The 20,020-nt window shown below is 45.3% G+C and overlaps 1 protein-coding gene across 8 annotated transcripts in view; it reads left to right on the top strand.

Moving 5' to 3' along the window:
• DGKZ (diacylglycerol kinase zeta) overlaps positions 1 to 18,427 on the top strand; it is a 139,113-nt gene extending 120,686 nt beyond the window's left edge. For all 8 annotated transcript variants that reach the window (XM_081834062.1, XM_081834063.1, XM_081834061.1 and 5 more), the window contains 9 exons: positions 2,099 to 2,139; positions 3,046 to 3,227; positions 3,864 to 3,895; positions 5,915 to 5,958; positions 8,918 to 9,038; positions 10,033 to 10,069; positions 10,714 to 10,813; positions 14,857 to 16,868; positions 17,131 to 18,427. In XM_081834062.1, the coding sequence (XP_081690188.1) occupies positions 2,099 to 2,139; positions 3,046 to 3,227; positions 3,864 to 3,895; positions 5,915 to 5,958; positions 8,918 to 9,038; positions 10,033 to 10,069; positions 10,714 to 10,813; positions 14,857 to 14,973 (674 nt within the window). In that variant the 3' untranslated portion in view covers positions 14,974 to 16,868; positions 17,131 to 18,427. The remainder of the gene's footprint in view (positions 1 to 2,098; positions 2,140 to 3,045; positions 3,228 to 3,863; positions 3,896 to 5,914; positions 5,959 to 8,917; positions 9,039 to 10,032; positions 10,070 to 10,713; positions 10,814 to 14,856; positions 16,869 to 17,130) is intronic.
• Positions 18,428 to 20,020: the final 1,593 nt, after the last annotated feature.

Raw genomic sequence — 20,020 nt, 5'->3', positions numbered from 1 at the left:
AGCAGGACTAGGCTGGTGTAAACTCAAGCTTTTGCCTCTCCACCTGCCCGCCTTCTGCCTGTCTGTTGGGAGCAATGGAGCTGTACATTCAGCCACTCCCTGCTCTTTGTCCAGCCACAGTTTGGATTGCTCTGCCAATGTGATTTTTTAAAGCATCTGACAGGTGCTCTGTGACGAGAAGGATTGGCAATACCGTGGTTTGGATAATCCTATCTACTTGCTCCATCTGTCTATTGATCCAACCAGAGTGCATGAGAAAAGAAGTAGTTAAGCTACCCAAACAGAGATAGATCTATATATTGACTAGGAAATCAATTTTACCAGTACCAAGTTCAGAACTTTAGAAGCTATCCTGTTGACTCGGTGTGTACCATTTATATAAATGTATTGTGTATCCTCACAATATGGAAGATACGCAAACTCCCATGGCGACTTCTTAAATGTGGATCATTGTGTTGCGAAGGGCAAGAGTTCCCACACCTGCAAGGAGATCAACCAAATGCACAGGGAAGTCCCACAGCAGCTGCAAAGCAGATTTGGGAAGCTTCCCTCTGCTGCTCAGCATACAAAAAAGTACTCTTTACTTCTGGTGGCACACAAAAAATGTTTTGGGGGGACCCCCTTTAATTGCCTTTCTATCTGTTGTTTGTGGTAACATCCTGTCTGCATATATTTTGTTTAGCTGGTCCTTTGATGCTCAAGGCCACTGCTGCTCAAATGGGAGGCCCAAATGGTCTGATTATAGCAAAGTAAATGCAAGGTTGTCGCTCATTTGCTCGTGTTCCCTCAAGGTAGTATTTCTGTGATGAAGATTCAGCAGCTGCATTTTGGAAAGTTGTCTTCTGTTGTTGTCGGTACTCTGTGAAATGCAGCTGTTCCATTCTTACAAGTGTCTCTTGGATCGCTGCCTGCCAGCTTGCAGCATAGTCACCACAAATGGTCTTGGTAACAACAATCATTCATGGCCCTCCTTGATAAGATCTGGAGGGCTTACAGCAGGGGTGAGGAACTTGCAAGCCCAGTGCCTAAACAACTTATTGGTTGCGACTGCAAAGCTTCTTTCAAAGGATTGAGCAAAATAGCACTTGGAAGGTTGTTGTTGTTTGTAAGATCTGACAATCAGCTGATTACCTGATCATCAGAAACCCCTTTCAAAGTTGTGGGGAAGATAACAATTTACTGCTCAAGGCCATTGCCCCCCACAATTCAGTAGATATGGAAATACATGAAGAGATGCAAATCATTTGGGCATATTTCATCAAACAACAGTCATACAAAAAGAAACAAAAAATTAAAATAATCCTGGATTCCCACTAGGTATTTTTGAGTTGGAATGTTGCTAAACCTGCCATCCTAAAGGGCAGTGGGCATTCACTGAAGCCATGAATTGTTTCCTCAAAAGGAGCCACAGTAAAGATTGTAAAGCATTGCTCTGGGCAAGATAGTGCTTTGAGGGGTGGAGACTGAAGACCCCCACATGCAGAAACAAAAGGTCTCAGGTGATTGATAGGTATGCCCACCTGTCTCCCCCACCTGGCCCACGAGGGGTGGGGGAGACAACTGTCTGGCAAGCTGAACAAAGTACAATAGCACTCTACCACTTTGGAATATTTTGCTGTTGTGTCATATATACCTCCCTTTTATAGCTGACATGCTTGATATGCATCAAGTATAATTCATGAACTAGTTCTGCTTTTCCTCTCCTCTCTCTAGTTAGTTCCACTAACCCAAATTTGAGAGTAACTAAGGTTGCAGTTCTATACTAACTTACCCGTTAGTAAGCCCTTTTGAAACTGTCTTCTGAGTAGACATATATACGATTGTAATGTAAGAGACCGAGCTATAAATCAGGGATTGTCTCTGGTTCAAATCTCCCCTCAGGTGAGAACTCGCTAGGTGTCCTTAAGCATGCTATTAATCTCTGATTTATAACCATCCTCTGCTTTATCACCCTCATAGTCCAGGCGCAGAGCTAATATTGGATCTATATCACACAGTTATTGTAAGGGTTGCTAAGATGTTACGTGAATTTCTTTGAATACACTGGGGCTATATATAGACGCTAAACACTCCGTGTCCTTCTCTTCCTCTCTTGCAGCAACTACAGCCGATCGGTTTTACAGAATAGACCGTGCCCAGGTGAGTTCCAGTTTGTTCTCAAGAGACTGTGGAATCTGAGACTGACTGCCTGCATGCTGCCCATGGAATACATTGCTGTTTGCAACTTGGTTTTCATTTCCTTCAGAATATTACAGGCCCCTGCCATTATATTTATTTAATAAAGGGATTCAGTCTTGAGGTCAGATATTTTCATTTTCTGTGCATCCAAAAATAAATATTTAGGGTGGCGTGTCACTAGAGAATAATGCCCAGGAAACTAGGGAGGTTTGGAAAGGCTAGTACATACATTAGACCTGAAATAAAAGTGATTATTTATTTGTCCCCAGTAACATTACATAGTTTCCCTGTAGTTCTAGTGTATTACATCTGTAAACCATATAATGCATGATTCACAGTTGTGGCCACGAGATCTGGAGCTTTGTTATGTTTAAAATTCTGAAACAAAAGAGCTAAAATTCTTCAATAGAAATAAATTGGTGCACAAATTTCCAATTTTCAGTATAATTTTCATTGTAGAATTTGTAACTGTCGCTTTGTGTGGGTTTTTCTCTTTTTTTCTGGGGACTGGGAAACTAGAACTGAATCTGTTGGATAAGCAGAGAGTAGAGTTGGAGAGAATATATATTATATAAACAGATTGCCAAAATTCCACTTTGGATTCTGTATCCTTTATGTTTTTTTCTAAATTTATGGAGGCAAATTTTCTTATATCTCCAGTCCTGTTCCCACGACCAACAAAATTGAAATCTTGCTTTCTTTTAAGGAAAAAAACAAATTTCCCAGGATTTTGTTCAAATCGCTGAACTCCCATCTTGAAAATCCACATTGCATATTATCTTAAAATACACACAGAGACCCCTTCTTTAATAACTGTTTACCATGAAGAAATCCTGTCCATAAAATGATTGACTTGTACTTTCTCAGGAACATCTCAACTATGTGACGGAGATCTCTCAGGATGAGCTTTTTGTGTTGGACCCAGAACTGGTGCGCACCCAGACAGTGGGCACATCTCCTGCCATGCCTGACCTTGTTGATGTGCCCTCAACACCGATAAGGCAAAACGTTGCTCTCCCAGGTTCACCAACATCCACACCAGTCTCCAGGTGAGGCTGTCTGCTTAGTGCCTGGAGGTAAGAAAGACCAGGCGAGGTTGAGGGAAGGACCCCAAGGAAGAATAGCTTAAGGATGGGTGCAGGTTGGAGGATGAGAGTTCAACCTTCAGGCAGTCATTATTCCTCTTCTGTTTGCTTTCTGTTTCAATGTGAAGGTGGGGAGAATGCTTTGGCATAGGGAGTCTTACACCGTTGGCATTGATGTGCCAGGATGAGCTGTCGATTAGTTCATCTGTTTTAACCTTCGTAGGATGGAATTTGACTCAGGATCATATGGCCGATAGATCTTATGGCATACAAAGCCAGGGTTGCAGCGTGACTGCTATGCTGATACCGGAAAGGGAGGCAGATGTAAACAAAGCTGGTACAAAAAGAGGAACAGGACTAAGATGGCTAGGATGTGAATTCCCTTCTATATACCTCAGTTCTGCGCTTCCCTCATCTGGATCTATCATATGGAGCAAAGCAGAATCGAAATCTGAATCCCTGATATAGCACAGCTAATTCTATTATTGGCCCTTTCAAATTAGACAGGTAGAGAGTTCTTGGTGAGCTGAGCAGATGGAAAGAGCTGCTTTAGGAAGGACCTAGTCGCTTAGCTTTGATTTTCTCTCTTTTTTTTCCCAGCTCAGAAATGGGGAGCTGCAATTCCCTCAAAGGTGAGACTGTTTTACTCTTAGTGTGCTCCTTCAACATATCTCCTTATCTCAATTATTGAATGCTAACCTGTAATTTTGTGTGCTCCATTTTCATGCCTCCCAGTCCCCCACCCCCTTGTCTAACGTTACATTTAACTTCTGTAAAACACAGCATCACTTTCAGTGAAATGCTGCAGATGGTTTTCCATGTAGCATTTTAATATGCCCTTCTAGATTTTACTCACACAGACTGTTCTCCACATTAGTCCAGAATGTTCACACAATGTTGTGCCATGCCATGGCTTCACTACTATTGGGAAGGGTGGGAGCCGGTCCTCCAGGACAAATTGAGTTCTGGTGGTTAGAGGAGCTTTTTTTGGAACATGGTAGCTGCTTTGGTAGCCATTCCTACCTAGTCAAAATACACATTTTTTCAGCTCAGGGTATATGGGGCTACTATCCAGTGATTGAGGGAGTTGATGTTGGAACTTGATGACCTAATCCTGGGAAGCATCAGTTCAATGTGCATATCTAAATACGCATATTGATGGAGGGTGTGTGTGTGTGTGTCGCAATTGTGCTTGCACAGAAAGGTGAGGCCACAAAAGGTTAGGATGGAATGAAAGATTTTTTTCAGTACAGCTTGGGACGGGTTTGGCCGAGAGCTTCCGTGTGCATTGGCGTGCAGGGTGATTGGTTCCTTAGTACCTTCATCCCTGCTGCAGTATGGATTGAGTGCTGCAGAGAGGCTCCGACCAGGGAATTCCTTCCGGGGAGCAGCTGCAGGAATGACTAGCTGGGCGAGACCTGACACCCGTTGACTTAACAAGCCACCTTTCTTCTTCACCTCATTTGTAAAATCTGTCAGGAAATAACATCGTGGTGCAGAGTTAATCTCCCACCTGTAGAGATTTGGGATTCATGGCTGGGGAGCAGGGTTAGTCTCTGCCAGGCACCAGTGAGGGTTCCAGGATGTGCGAGCAAAGTTCAGGGGCCTCTCTCGGTTGAGCAAATGGAAAATGTTTTCCTGGAGCTTGAATAGAGCTTAATTCCTAGAAGTGTGAGTGAGTCACTGATGGAGAGGCATCCCCAAACGCCTTCCCCTCGGGGACACCTGCTTTCCCCCTCCTCCACTCACCCTTTCTCCTTCACCTCTTCGTGCTCGCTGTTCATTGGCCTGCGGGTTTCAAGTTATCTTTGACAAATTGTCCTCCCCTCTGCTGGAATGTTTCTTTCCTTCCATACATCACTGCGTTGTCTTGCCTCTCCCACTCCCCACCCCACACCAATACCCCTCTGATTTCCCTTCATTATTTGTTCCTTCTATTCATCAGTGGGTTTTATGGAGCTGTGAGTCCTCCTTGATGCATGCCTGGGCCCTCCCGGCAACTTTTGGTGTCTTCCAAACTCCAGAGATCCCTCTCATTCTCTCAGTTGCTCAGTACCTTCATGGCACTCTGTGGCAGATCAAATTCAGTGATGGTCCACAAGACATGCACATGTCACCTCTCCCTCTCACATGCAAATACACTGTCATGTGTTTGTGCACACGCATTCACAAGCACAAACGCTTTTTGTAACTAAGAGGAGAGCAGCAATAGGGGGAAAGCCAAACAGTAAAATGAGATAATGCATACTCAACAAATGCTGAATTAACATAAATCGTTTTGAGTTTATGCTAAGTATCACCACTCTGGGTTGTGGTCTCTCTGTCCACTCTTGTCCTTCCTTCTCCCAGACTCCAGACAGCCCCAACTGGAGGTCAGAAAAGTCTAGAGGTGTAGAGGATGTTTGGCAGCGGTACACCACTGCCTTTTACTGTCCAGACATCTTAGCGGGCAGATAAAAGTCACAGGCAATCTCCCTTGAGGTCCCTGGGTAATGAGCATGACCTTTTCTTCATTAGCCCCCAGCTCATATGGTGGGAGTGCTTCCAGTTGCTGACTCTTTGGCCAGTCTGCCCACTCTGACCCTCACTCTACCTTCTCCCTGCCCTCCTGCTTGGTTTTGTAACCCTGAACCTGTGTCTCCTTCTTGCAGATGATGCTTTGATAGATGCTGCCAAGAATAACGATTTCCACAAGGTAACAGCTACCATGTGCTAAAAACTAAGCTTCAGAGCTAGGGAGGTTCTGGTAACCTTTGCCATGGCATTGTCTCCCTATCTCTGACTAAGGTCAGATACAATGATGATGCTATTACTGCAACCGCCTGGTAGCGCCATCTAGCTTTTTGATAACGACCTGCTTGTTAGCCATCACCAGTGGATAACTTCCGGCAATGAAGGCTTGCTTTTAAGGATTATTTTCCTGTGCCCAGTGAACATCCTACTGAGGGAACCTTCTATGCCTGTCAGGATACCAAAAGCACACCTTGGTATCTTAAAAACACTGGTGCTTAGTTATCTGATCAGACTGCTTAGATGGTGTGCGCATGAAGATCAGTACCATTTTGAATGTTCCTTATAGGATCCTCACTGCATCCCACACCCATCCCTACTACAGTCAGGAGTGAGATTGGCTTGGGGTTACTTCTGCGTAGAGACAACTTGCTCCTCCTTTTGAACTACGTTGGCAGTCTCACAACGTAGACACATACCCATAGTGACCCCCGCTAGGAAACATATATCAGATTGTACTCCTGGTACCTATTCTGATAGAATTCTGGATTATTTAACACCTTGCCTGGTTTGCACATAACACTAAACCATGGTTTGCTTTTTTTTTTAATCTGTTTTCAATTTGTATTTTGTATTTGTGTAATTTTTTATGAGACGTCGTGTTGAGGAGTGGGCAATAAATCTAATAAATAAGAAGCCATACTTACAGCTGGGGTTTCTGGCAGACTTATCACTTGAAGCTTGGTTTATTTCATCAAAGAATAGTTAACAGCAGCAGTAAGAGAAGTGGAGCCTTGAGAGCTGCTTGAATACTTTGCCGCTCTTCACTCATGGCTCTAACTTTGCCGCAGTGATGGCTCCTCAACTATAGTGAAGTGGGAGGTCCAGGTTCATAATAATATGAAGCTATAGTTAATGTTAACAAAGATTTCTTTTTTTTAATAATATTTTATTTGGATTTTTCAAACTTAAATGCAAAAATAAAAAACAGTATAACATATATCATAACATCTTTTCATAACATCTTTGGACTTCCTCGCGCCTCCCGCTCCCATTTGCATCATTGCCAATTCTTGCCAGCAATTTATCATCTTGTTTACACTCTTATGTCAAATTCATTTAAATATAATCTATAAATTCTCCAAAAGGTTTATAATTTTTCCTCAAATTTACTTATCATCTTAATTCTCACTAATTTAGTGGTGCACAATTATTTATGATCTAGCATCCTTTCTTAGCATTCAACCAAATTACAGTATTTTTTTAAGTAAATCTTGAATTTCTTCCAGTCTTCTTCGACTCTCTCCTCTCCCAGGTCTCGGATTCTGCCAGTCATCTCGGCTAGTTCCATATAGTCCATCAGTTGCATCTGCCACTCTTCCAGTGTGGGTAGTTCTTGAGTCTTCCAATTTTTAGGGATGAGTATCCTTGCTGCCGTTGTTGCATACATGAAAAATGTTCGGTCCTTCTTTAACACCTTCTGGCCGACAATGCCCAGAAGGAAGGCCTCTGGTTTCTTGGTGAAGGTATACTTAAATACCTTTTTCAGCTCATTATATATCATTTCCCAGAAGGCCTTCACCCTAGGGCAAGTCCACCAGAGGTGAAAGAATGTTCCCTCATTTTCTTTACATTTCCAACATTTATTATCAGAAATGTTAACAAAGATTTCTAAACCAACTACAAACCATGGTTAATGAGCGACCTTTAACCATAACAAACAAACCACAGTTAGTGGGATGGGTTCACATGTAATGATAAGCCATGGTCTAATAAACCACCGTTTAGCATTATGTGCAAACCAGGACAATGTTTTGCATAGAGAGAAATTTCACCCTGAAGTGTGATGCTCTGCAGTGCTTCTCACTATCACAAGATGTGGTGATGACCACCAACATGGATGGCTGAAAGTGAATTAGACAAATTAATGGGGAATAAAGCTATCAGTGTCTACTAGGCATGACTGCTGCATACTATCTCCAGAATCAGATGCAGTGTGCTGGTTGCTGAGGAATAACAGCAGGAGAAGGCAATTGCACTTCTGTCCTGCATGTAAGCTTCAGGTTGGCCAATGGGAATGGGATGCTAGGCTAGACAGTCTTTTTGGTTTCATCCAGTAGGGCTCTTGCTATGTTATGTTTCATTCACGTCAGATTCAGAGTTTGGAAGTATTTTTTTTTTTTAATTCAATGGCCTTGAAAGTGACTCTGGCAATAGACAGAGTCAACCATTGGATTCCTTTATTAGTGACTTTTCAATGGTGATGTGTCTGTTTTAACCCCATAAGGTACATTTTATAGGAGCAAGTAACCAAAGAAGAGTGAGTGATTTCTCACCATGTGCTGGTTTTTTAAAAATAAAAATTACATTTTTCTCTTCCTTCTAAACTTACTACTGTGCATAATTATGCACCTATGTGAGTCTGTGTTTACCTTGTTTTACAAAGAGATCCTTTTAATAGAATCACAGAATTGTAGAGTTGGAAGGGACCAAACTCCGACGCCCTGCAATTCAGGCCAGGAATCTGTAACCCAATGTGGGGCTCAAACCCTCGACCCTGAGATTAAGAGTCTCATGTTCTACCAACTGAGCTATCCCAGCTTTCTCCATATGCCCATAGTATGAGAAGAGTTTTATATTGATGGCAAGGGTAGGCCATCGTAGCACTGGTTATGCTCACTACTTACTACTACCTTTTAAAAGGAGGATTAACATATACCTGTTTGGAAAAGCCTTTTTTTAATGCTTCTGCCTGACACAACAGCCTTTCTGAGTGGTCTTCAGCTGTTAACTTTTTTTAAAAAAAATAATGAATTGCTCTTGATCTTTGCTGGGTTGTTTTTAACCTTTTGTGAAAGTCACCTCGATTTAAAACCTGCCTGACAAGAGTCTAGCTCATCTCAAGTTGTTCTTTCTTCCCGCAGTTCAAAGAACTGCACAAGGCTGGCAGGGATTTGATGATGCGCGATCAGACAGGCCAAACTGTTCTACATCATGCCGTCAAATCAGGGAGCAAGGAGATTGTCAAATACATAATTGAAAATGGTAAGCCAGACCAGAAAAGGCACTGGGTTGTTTTGTTGTGTTAGTTTCATAGGATGGCTGTGAGTGTTAGAATCAAATATCGGTGCAGTCCAGGAATTAAAGGTTGTGAATTTTCACATAGGTTCTCATCTTTAACTCTGAGTGCACTGTATGACCTTGTGCAAAGTCACTATTACTTCAGCCTCAGCTTTCCATCTGTAAAATAGGATCAACGATGCTTTCCTTAATTGTCACTATAGTAAGAGGTACACTGGGTTGCACCAAGAATGTTGTACTACAGTTTTGACCCCACCAAGGAATTGAGAGTGGCTGTGTGCAAAAACGGGGGGGAGGTTTTGAAAATAGGGAGGTATTTTCTTCCAAAATGGGTTTGCACTTAGAAGAACCTCAGTAGCCATTCATTAGAAAGGAAGGAATCCTTCCACTGGGATGAAAAATACTGCATCTGCATACACACCAACACACACGCATGTCTCTGATTCACATCTGGCCTGCTTACCTGCCTGGTTTTCACTCTAGCTGTAATCACCACCACCACCAGCAGTCCCTCTCATATGCCATAGGTAGCCTGGGATCCTACCCCAGGTCACCTTGCTGGCTTCCCTCTCCCTCTACCCCCAAATCTTCCAAAATCAAGATTTAAAAGCCCTCTCTCGCATTTAGACTGCAAATAATGGCATCTTTTAAGGGCTGCGGTGGAGTGAATGCAAAAAAGTTCTGTAAACACTGCTCATTCGGAGTGCTATATAATTTATGGCTGAAGGAGATTAAAATGTTTGTTCACATAGGAAAACAGCTGTGGGGTTGATTTTCACAAAGGCTTTTGATGTCCATGAAAAAAATGTGCAGCCCCAACTCCTACATAGAGGCTCTGCCAGGCCGTAGTGGGAGAGTCGGCTCTGCTCTCCCATCTGCAGCGGAATGAATAAGGAGTGGCGTGGCTCATGTCAGGCAGGCTGGCTTCATTGCTTTGCTTTTGTCTCTTCCTCCCCAGCTCCTGTAGAGATCCTGGATGTTGCAGAAGAAGAAAAGTAAGCTCTCTTTTGGTTTTTAGTGTTCTGTTACTAGCAATAAGTGCCTGCTGCTGAAGGAGGCAGAAGGCTGGCTGTTTTTACATACCCCACCCATCTGGCTGGGTTTCCCCAGCCACTCTGGGCAGCTCCCATCATCATCATAGCAATAAAATATCAAACATTAAAAGCTTCCCTAAACAAGGCTGCCTTCAAATGTCTTCTAAAAGTCAGACAGTTGTTTATTTCCTTGACATCTGGTGGGAGGGCGTTCCACAAGGCGGGCGCCACTACCGAGAAGGCCCTCTACCTGGTTCCCTGTAACCTCACTTCTCTCAGGGAAGGCCCTCAGAGATAGACCTCAGTGTCCGGGCTGAATGATTGCTCACATCAAGATGGGAGAAGGGCTGAGGGGTGGCCAGGATGTCTCTCCCTGACACCCCAGCCCTCTGAGAGAAAATGGCTGGGCCTGGTGAAGCCAACATCCCCACCTCCTTGCATGGCACTCTGCCCACCTCTTGGTCTCACTAAGCCCAGGCAGCGATTAATGCAATGAACTGGCTCCATCCAGGCCCTCTTCTGGAGCCCTTGGCTCTTTGGAGCAGGTAGGTTAAGAGTGGTTGTTGTTGATGCTGATCCCCCATTGTATTCTCTTCTCCTTCCAGCGGTGAGACTGTTTTGCACCAGGCTGCAGCCCTCCGCCAGCGTACCATCTGCCATTACATTGTGGAGGCTGGAGCTTCACTGATGAAAACTGATCTGCAGGTAAGAGCTTGAGCTAGGAGCTTGCTGGGAATCGCTAGAGCAAAACCTTAGGGAGCAGCCTCTGTGCTTGGCAGGTGAAGTCTCCCATGGATATGTATTGCTTCAGGCCATTATATGCAACAGCAGCAACAACAAAGCAAACACTTCTTAGACATAGAGCAATAGCGTCCCAAGGAAAATAGCAGAGGTTAGTTGACTCCCTGATTTGCTAGTTTTCTATGTATAGGGAGATATTCTTTTCTGGAGGGGGAAATGTAAATAAGCAAATGCACACAGTACTTCTATCATTTGCAACGTGAAGTCCTGCAGTGTAGATTTACTTTGGGGCAGAGCAGTGGGGTGGAGGGACCTTCACTGATAGATTCTGCAAAACATGTAAACTGACCCTGAGATTTTTCTGGCTGAGAAGAGAATGGAGAATACAAAGCTTGGATGCTTACCTTTTGAGCCAAGGAAGAAAAGACATAATGTGCATTTGAATCGGAAGGTAGATCTGGGCTTGGGCTGGAGCATTTAACTCAACAGCTTTGTAAAGAGTTAAATTTATCTCTTCTGCTGCCAGTGTTGTTTTTTCTATCTCGAAATGAGGGGCCAGAATGTCTCATTTCCCCTCTTTCTACTCCCTGAGGTCACTGCAAGGACAGTCTCACTGTAGACTTCTCCCTCTCTCCCAGCTGTAGACTATTAAGGCTCCTGCATGGGAGGGATACCATAGCAGGAAAGGCATACAAATGAGCAGCTCCACAGCAGTAGGGTAAACTTCTGCCCCCCCATACGCGAGTGGAGTATCGCTTGATGTCAGAGAGTCTGGGCACCTTAGAGTACAATGCACAAGATGCACTTTCGTCTCTGTGCCAGAATTCCTTCTTGATGGAGAAGGAATTGAGACTGTCCCTTGGTCCCAGTGCTCCCAGGGGCTGGCCAGCGGCAGACTAGAAGCAAACATGTATTCTCTGGCCAGTTGAGATGCCTTTCTGCCAGCCGGTTATTGTGACCCAAAGCTGAACAATAAGCCCAGCCAGTGGGGATGCTTCATGCCATGAAGCCAAAAGCTCCTGGGGCTTGTGAGTTCACCTGACCGAAGTCGATGCTAATGGAGCTATAAAAGCATTGGAGCGTTTCAGACAAGCAATAAAAACCCTTTGCCAACTGCGTGAAGTTGTTTTATAGCCAATTCTTGGCAACTCGCTTGCTCCCCTAACCTTTCGCCAATGGCTCAGGAATCAGGATGCAACCCAAGCAAAAGTGACTTTAGCTGGAAGCAGAACTTGAGCAGCCATGGAAATGGGAAAAAGAGGACCAAGGTGAGAGAGGAAGATGAAATTTTGAGACTGGCCAGCATACTGAAGCTTGTAGGGCTTTTTCACTGTGTGAAGTAAGAATGCCCCTTTTCCCCTGCTCATAGAAATGGGTTCTGGCCCTCCAGCCAGCAGGGTTTGCATTTCTGAGACAGAACACACGTCTGGGTTGGTGACCCTCTCTTAATATGGCTTCCTGCATTTGCTACGGGTACAACGCAGGCTGGCTACCATCGTGCCATAAGTTTCAACATGCCTACCTACTTTCATATGGCATATGCTGGGAGCCCATGCTGCTTCTCAAGCAGATAGAGGAAACTGCATTGTGTGAATTTATGAGCCTTCATTCTTTACCAATAGTACTAGCATGTCTTGAGCAGAGACTTGGTCCACGTTGCCCCCCATCATAGAATTACGCGGCTGCAGGGGCAGTGGAGGGGAGGCGTCTTTGAAGTTCTGATTCCAAGCTTAAATGCTGCATGGTCAAGTAGAGAAGCTCTCTGCTTGTTTTCCTTGTTGCAAGAGAAAAACGTGTGTGTGTGTGTGTGTGTGTGTGTGAGAGAGAGAGAGAGAGAGAGAGAGAGAGAGAGAGAGAACCTCTGTATCTAAACCATTGTGCACCCCTGTGAAATATGGCCGGCGACTGTCTCTGGGTCCCTGCCTTCCTTGCTGCCTTCTCCCCACTGGGATGTGAGGGCCCAGCGTAGAAGGCCTGTCCTCTCCCACTTTCAATGGAGACGGCAGAGAGCCAGGTTTCCTTGGCCTTTCTCAGCAGCAGAGTTTGCTCCGCGCTGGTGGAGGGTGGGGGTAGTTAATGAGGGGAAGGGGGGCAGAGGCTTGTGGAATGGGAGAGGGGGGGAAGGAGGGGGAGACATGGCTGAAAGCTGTTAACAGATTTGCTTTTTATGGAGTGTAGGAGTTCATTAGTGGACGCAGTCCAGATGGCTGCAATAAGTTCGTGAAATGTGAGCCTCCACAGGGACCAGGAGCTCTAGTAAGGCTGCTGGTGGGGGTGGGAGGTGGAGGAGATGGTATTTCAGGGCACTCCCCAGACACACACCTCACCCCAGCCCACCCCCACTCTTTTTGCTTGGATTATCCTGGCTTCTGCAGGCCAGGAAAATAAGCTGCCTATGGCAAGGTTTCATTGTACAACTGTGCAAGGCAATCACCGTTTTTCCAGTCAGTGCAATTGGTAGTGAGGATATTCAAACGCAGGCCTTTATTTTATTTTCCCAGCAACTGTGTTTGGGGGAAGGGGGGTGGCAGGAGCATGCAAACAGGTCCTTGAGGACTTATCTAGCTGTCAGCTGTTAATCTCCCAGAGATCCCTAAGCATTCCTTCCCAACATGCTCCTTTGGTTTCCAGTCTCGCCCCTCCTCCTCCTGCTCCTCCTTGAGGCAACATTCGACTTAATAGATCTCAGCCACAAACGTTTTTCTAAGGGCTCGGAGTCTTTTTCTGCTCATGCTTGCATTTGCACATAGATATTCCAGGCTAAGCCGTATGTCCCTCCAGAGGCCCATACCATACACCCTCGCTTTCTTCTCTTAACTCGTGGGAAGTCCCTTCCCACAGACTCTTCCCTACCCCACCCCATGTGCAGAAAATTACACATAATGTCGCCAGGGCTTTAAGCAGTCGCCAAATGCTGCTCAGCCGTGATTGTGTTGTTTATAGTAGAATTTGGCTATCTGGTGTGGCGTCTTTGGGTAGTTTTAAAGCTCAGTAGAATATAACTTTTCTGAGCTTTATCATTAGCTATGTATATTTTAAAGCAGTCTTTGGCAGTTTTCTTCTTTGGCGATCACTTGTAGCCGAGTAAGATTGCCTTCCGTGTTGTTCTGAGGACAGCAGAAATTGTAAAAAGGAGCTTCAAAGGGGAGAAAGGATGAGATTACTTCTCTCTCTCTCTCCCACCCCAGAATATCACATTCCACTGTCCTTGGATACTTCTCTTAGTCTTTCCTAGTGTGTTCATGGCAGGGGAGGGGGACTGAATGAAGACCCACACATGCAATACCCCCCAAAAGCCAGATGTGTGCCTATGGGGATGATACGAAGCCTAAAAGTAAAAGCAGGGTCTCCCCAAATGCAATGTTTGTGGGTGGTTACTAAGGAGAGGACCCTTTTGGTGGTGATGCCCTGGCTGAGAGATGCTCACCCTAGGAAAGCTTGCCTGGTACCCACTTTGAGGCCATTTTGGCCCCTGGCAAATACCTTACTTTTAAGTAAGAGCTCTTAAATATTTTTCTTTTGTTTGAATCTGCAATTCTGTGGTTGATCTTAGTGTTTAATATTTCATTGATGGTGCAAGTTGCTCACATGGGGTAAATAAACAAATTCCTAAACACCTATATAAACAATGGCGGGAATTCAAGCTTGCCTCTAAATCTTGCGATTGGGTAATACTCAGTTTAATGGCTCACAGCAGATTTGCTGCCGCACAGGTTACTCTGAAGAGGAGATGAAGGCCCACTGGTCATGTGGTGTATTGTTCCACTAGGATTTTGGGTTGTCAGACTTCAGGTCCCCACTCCATCCCATCGTGAAGCTCACTGGAGGTCCCTGGACCAATCACTGCTTCTCCTTCCCAGGGCAGTTGTGAGGATAGAATCGGGTGGGGGTGGGGTGCAGAGAGGATGCCAACTTGAGCCCCTTGGAGGAAAGGCAGGGCACAAATGCAGTAGATAAGTAAATTAAAATAAATAACTTGCTGTTGCCTTTTGTTTTCCCTCTTGCAGGGAGACACACCCAAGCACAGAGCTGAGAAGGCAAATGATCCTGACCTGGCTGCCTACCTCGAAAACCGTCAGCACTACCAGATGATCCAGCGGGAGGACCAGGAGACAGCCGTGTAGTGCTCAGAGCATGCCTTATCCCTGCCCTGGGGAACAGGAGTAGAGTGGCACAGGAGCCTGGCCAGCCTTTCCTTGAATATCCAGCATGGAGAGGATTGGGGGCTTTGTTTGGGCTTGGCCATGGCACTGTTATTTGTGTAGTGGGTGTTGAGCAGCGCTGACTCCACGTTCCCCACCACCACATTCCATGGATGGGCTCTGCTGCCTAATGCTCCCTTCCTGTCTGCCTCCAGCTCCTACAGAGGGCCCTGCTGCTCCCTCGAAGAACTGGGAAGGAAGACCTTGGTGTCTTCCAACCACTGTCGGAGGCCCTCTTGGGGGTCCCTGCCACCTGGCATGCGAGGTCTCCAAGGGGCAGAGTCCCTGCTGTTTTAGAGTCCCCACACTTTCTCCAACAACGGGTCCTGCCTTTCTCAGTAGTGTGACCAAGAGCTGTGCCCATTGCCCTGGTGATAATATCCTGTTACTGGAAAGTTGCTGCCACAGTTCTTGAGACAAGGCAGAACGTAGGGATGGAAATGCTGGCGGTGTATTGCACCCCTGCCTCTGCCATCCACACATCACTGGGTTCCGTTGCTGGTGTGAACCTTGGGTGGCAGCCACAGTGGCAAGCAGCCAGACTACTCACAAAAATAGTCATGGGCCGGTCTTGCAGCCTCAGCACAACATATCCTCCCAATCTGCCCTTTCCCCATCCCCCTTGCCCTTTGGCCCCGTACTGTATGTCCCACCTGTAAGGGGTGCCTATGTAACAGGATGAAAGTGCCTGGTATGTCCAGGGAGGACCACACCACATGCATTCATCCCTCTCTGCAAGTAAGAGCAAGCTGCTCCAAGCTGACTTTTGAGTCTGCTGCACTAGAAATTTTGAAGAAAAAGAAAAAGAAAGTGCCTCCTTCCAATCTTTCTTACTTTTTTGTTTGGTTGGGGGGATTTTTTTGCCTCCATTCTTACATGCTGCTTTCTCTCTTCCTCTCACACTCCGTGATGGAGGAGACAGCAAATTGTTGTGAATGTGTGCGAAGCGTGTTAAGGTTTGCTGAGAGGGGCGCTCAAAGCCCACCCTGAATAGGCCATCAGCTCTTATCACCAGTAGGAACTAAGGGCTTTTGCTATAGGGTTCCCTTTTCAGTATAGGGTGATAGCCGTAACTGTATCATACATTGCAGGATAGAGAAGCAAGTGCATCAGCCAGTGGTAATAGCGCACTATCCATTTGTCGAGGGGCCAGTCGCTAGTGGTAAGGGATGGAACTGTCCACCTCCCCAGTTCCTTTTCTGAACAAGAATAGTCATCACAATTTATTCCTTGATCCAGCCTAGGCATACACATGCACACCTTCAACTTCCCCTGCAGTCCCACTGCCAAGACTTGCCCTGAATTATTGTAATTTGGTATCCATACCCTTTATGATATTCAGGAATCTTCAGCACTATTGCAAGCTGATCTGGGGTTTTTTATGCCAAGAAATTTATTTATCCAGGTCTCTCCAGCATATCTATCTGTATGCACAAAAGGCAGTCACCTAATGTTGAAGGGACTCATTCCTCAACATGCTCTGGCAATGGATACTGGGAGTCTTGCTTTCAGCCCTGTGGTTTCTCCAGAGTCTTCTAGATCACTTGCATTTAACCAGTTGCATGTCTCTAGCTGCAATAAAGCTAATTTGTCATCCTTGAAATATATTGAGCAGGTAGCCAAGAGCGGGAGCAAAAACAACAGAGACGCCCAGTTGATGTTTAGTAGGGCAGTTTGCAATCCTATAAACAGGCAGTCCTGTCAGAAGTTTAGGGAGCTGAGAGCTCTGCTTAGTCTAAGGAAAAGCAGGCTGGCAGTGGATGAAATTTGTTTTATGTAAGTTTAAATCTCTAGTTTGCAGCAAGAACACTTAGCCAGTGTGGTGTAGTGGTTAAGAGCGGTAGTCTCGTAATCCTGGGGAACCGGGTTCGCGTCTCTGCTCCTCCACATGCAGCTGCTGGGTGACCTTGGGCCAGTCACACTTCTGTGAAGTCTCTCAGCCCCACTCACCTCACAGAGTGTTTGTTGTGGGGGAGGAAGGGAAAGGAGAATGTTAGCCGCTTTGAGACTCCTTAAAGGGAGTGAAAGGCGGGATATCAAATCCAAACTCTTCTTCTTCTTCTTCTTAGCCTCAGTGAGGCTGCAAGCTGTGTTCTGTGTTCTGATGGTTTTCTATGGGATAATGACAAGATTGGAAAGCAGAAGAGCACTGAGCAATAGGGGTTTGCAAAAGAAGCATTTGCTCAGTGTTCCCCCCCTTCTCTTTTTTGCATTGGTGCATCTTAGACGGCATAGGAGTCATGGACAAGCTGGTGGGTAAAGGAAGTCTGCACACAAACGTAATCTTTGTTTACTATAGATGCAAGGGGTTTGAATTTGGGGAAAAGAACTGCAAAGGCCTGTTACGTTTCGGAAGAATCGGGAAGATTAGGAGCTTGCTATGTCTCTCCAGCTATCCTCTGTTAGGAAATAACTTGCATCTGCCTGGAAACCTATCCTCCTCCAAGACTGACTTTCCTTTCTGTACCTAATGCTCCTATCTATGATTAGAAGCATTGACAATCCTCAACAGCCCCTGAGACTTAGAACATGCCCATGTGTTTGTTTGAATCCACATTCCCACCTAGCGGTGTTCTTCTTCCCATCCAGATGTATCCCCCCCCAACACAGCACTCTGGGCCCAGTTCCCAGGTGAACCGTGGACTTGGCCTAAACCAGACATCCATTCAGATACTCTTATATCTGTGGCACACACTATATTTCCCTGCCTTCCTCTCTAGAGCTATGGCAAAACACCTAAGGCTCTTCTGGCAATTAGTGCCAGGGCGCAGCCAAGCTTCCTGCCTGGATCAGCCATGTCTTTTGGCCGAGCCAGTAATGGATCTTGCAGGTGAGGTGGAAGAGAAGTTTCTGACACCGCAGAAAGTCACACAGGGCCCTCCCCCTTCCGAGCTACGTCAGGGCTCATGCTTTGGTCGTCTTAAATTGTGAAAAGTGGTCTTCTATAGCTGGATGTACAGGAGAGCCCCCTGGAAGCATTCATATCCCACAAGCCTGCCGTCTTTCCTTCTCTCCTTTTATATGTATTCTTAAACTTTGTACAGGTAGTTCCAAAGCACACTGTTCCCCCCGTTTCCTCTGTATGTGTGTTTGTGCACGCGTGCGTGTCCTAAGCCGAGTTGCTGTGCAATTCAAATCTTGGCTTGTTTTACTTCCAAGGGGGAGGAATGTGTTTGAGGGTGGATCTTCTTTTTTTCCTCCCCTGTGCAATACCTACTTCCTGTCTCCTAGATTCAGACTATTAGGACACTTTTGATGGACTGTATTATTATTATTTTTGTAACTGTATTGGAAGCGTGTGCTTCCGTTGGCTTTTCTCTGACAGTTTAAATGTTTTGTTGGGTTTTGCCATTAAAATATAAGGATGGACATTTTACTTCCTCTCCCTCTTTCTGCCTGCGGTGGGTGGGGTTTATAATAGACAAGGTCTTCTATGCCCCAAGAAAACCCGGTGTTATGTCCCTTTTGTGAACAGGGGCTCCCCACTTACATTGATGTACACACTGTTTGGAATGGCTTCTAAGCCTTAGTATTAGTAATAATAATAATTTTATCATTTATACCACGCCCATCTGGCTGGGTTTTCCCAGCCACTTTGGGGAAGTGGAAACAGCAGATCAGACTGCCCAGCTTCCTTTAGTTTCCTCGTCTCTCTGTACCTGTTGTAGGCATTGTAAGCTTAGGGTGTGGAACTGCTGGCAGGTTCTCAAATCTTTTTCTGCCATGTATTCCAACCCATGGGCCATGTTCAAATATCACAGTAAGTTGTAAACTATGGCTTACCCCACAGGCCTGCTTTGTTCCTCACTGCTGGCATGTGGAAGAAACAAACCATTATTCCTGACGTATGGTTATGTCAGAACCAGGAATTGCGGTTTCTTTTGCTCCAGACAAACCACAATGATAAGCCAAAGTTTGTTCTTAACTGTTGTGGTTTGTCTGAGCAAAAAGCAAACTGTGGATCCTGGTTCAGTCAGATGCAATGCTAACCCCAAGCATCATGGGTTGTTTCTTCCGTGCACTGCCAGGGAGGAGCAAAGTGGGCACGATTTGCTTTTGCACCATAAACCATGGCTGATAGCTTACTGTGACATGCAGCTTCCACCTGTGTGTTGTGAGAATGACAGTTGTGGACAATGTGACATCACAGTGCCCGTGTACAGTGGTACCTCGGGTTACATATGCTTCAGGTTACATACGCTTCAGGTTACAGACTTCGCTAACCCAGAAATAGTGCTTCAGGTTAAGAACTTTGCTTCAGGATAAGAACAGAAATTGGGCTCCAGCGGCACAGCAGCAGCAGGAAACCCCTTTAGCTAAAGTGGTGCTTCAGGTTAAGAACAGTTTCAGGTTAAGAATGGACCTCCGGAACGAATTAAGTACTTAACCCGAGGTACCACTGTACATTTATGTTTCCGTCCCACTGTCTATGCCATTGCAGGTAGCAGTTTCTTAACACGTTACTGTGCATTGAAATGCACACTTGGGAAGCTGTTGTCATATTGCATCATATAAACCTCATGCAGCTTCCTGGAACAGTTGTCATCTTAACATGTTGTTGCAAAAAAAAAAACAGTCTTGGGGAAACTTTTTAAACATTACAATTTATTGTGGTATGCACTCAGTAGACAAACAACCTACTTCATTTGAGAGGGAAGGGTTTCCTTGTGAAATAAAAGCAGACCTCACCATCAGAAAAAGAACCTCTCAAGAAGGTATGAATATTGAACAGGATTAGAAGAAAGATGTTTTGTCCAGGAATGAAGAGCCTTTCCAGCTGCAAGCAACACTACATCCAAAAATACATACCCTTTCACACATGCATCTTCCCCTCCTTTTAGTTCACACTTATTTCTAGCAGGGTTTACTTCCATGTAAATGTAGTTTTAGATTGCAGCTGCAATCTGGCATGAAGAATAGTGGAGAATTCCCTGCTTAACTGAGGTGATCAGCTTTGCGCCTGAAGTAT

Source organism: Podarcis erhardii (assembly GCF_964252035.2).
Source record: "Podarcis erhardii genome assembly, chromosome: 1".
Taxonomy (NCBI): Eukaryota; Metazoa; Chordata; class Lepidosauria; order Squamata; family Lacertidae; genus Podarcis; species Podarcis erhardii.
The sequence above is the reverse complement of the archived record's forward strand: the minus strand, read 5'-3'. Positions and strand labels throughout refer to the sequence as shown.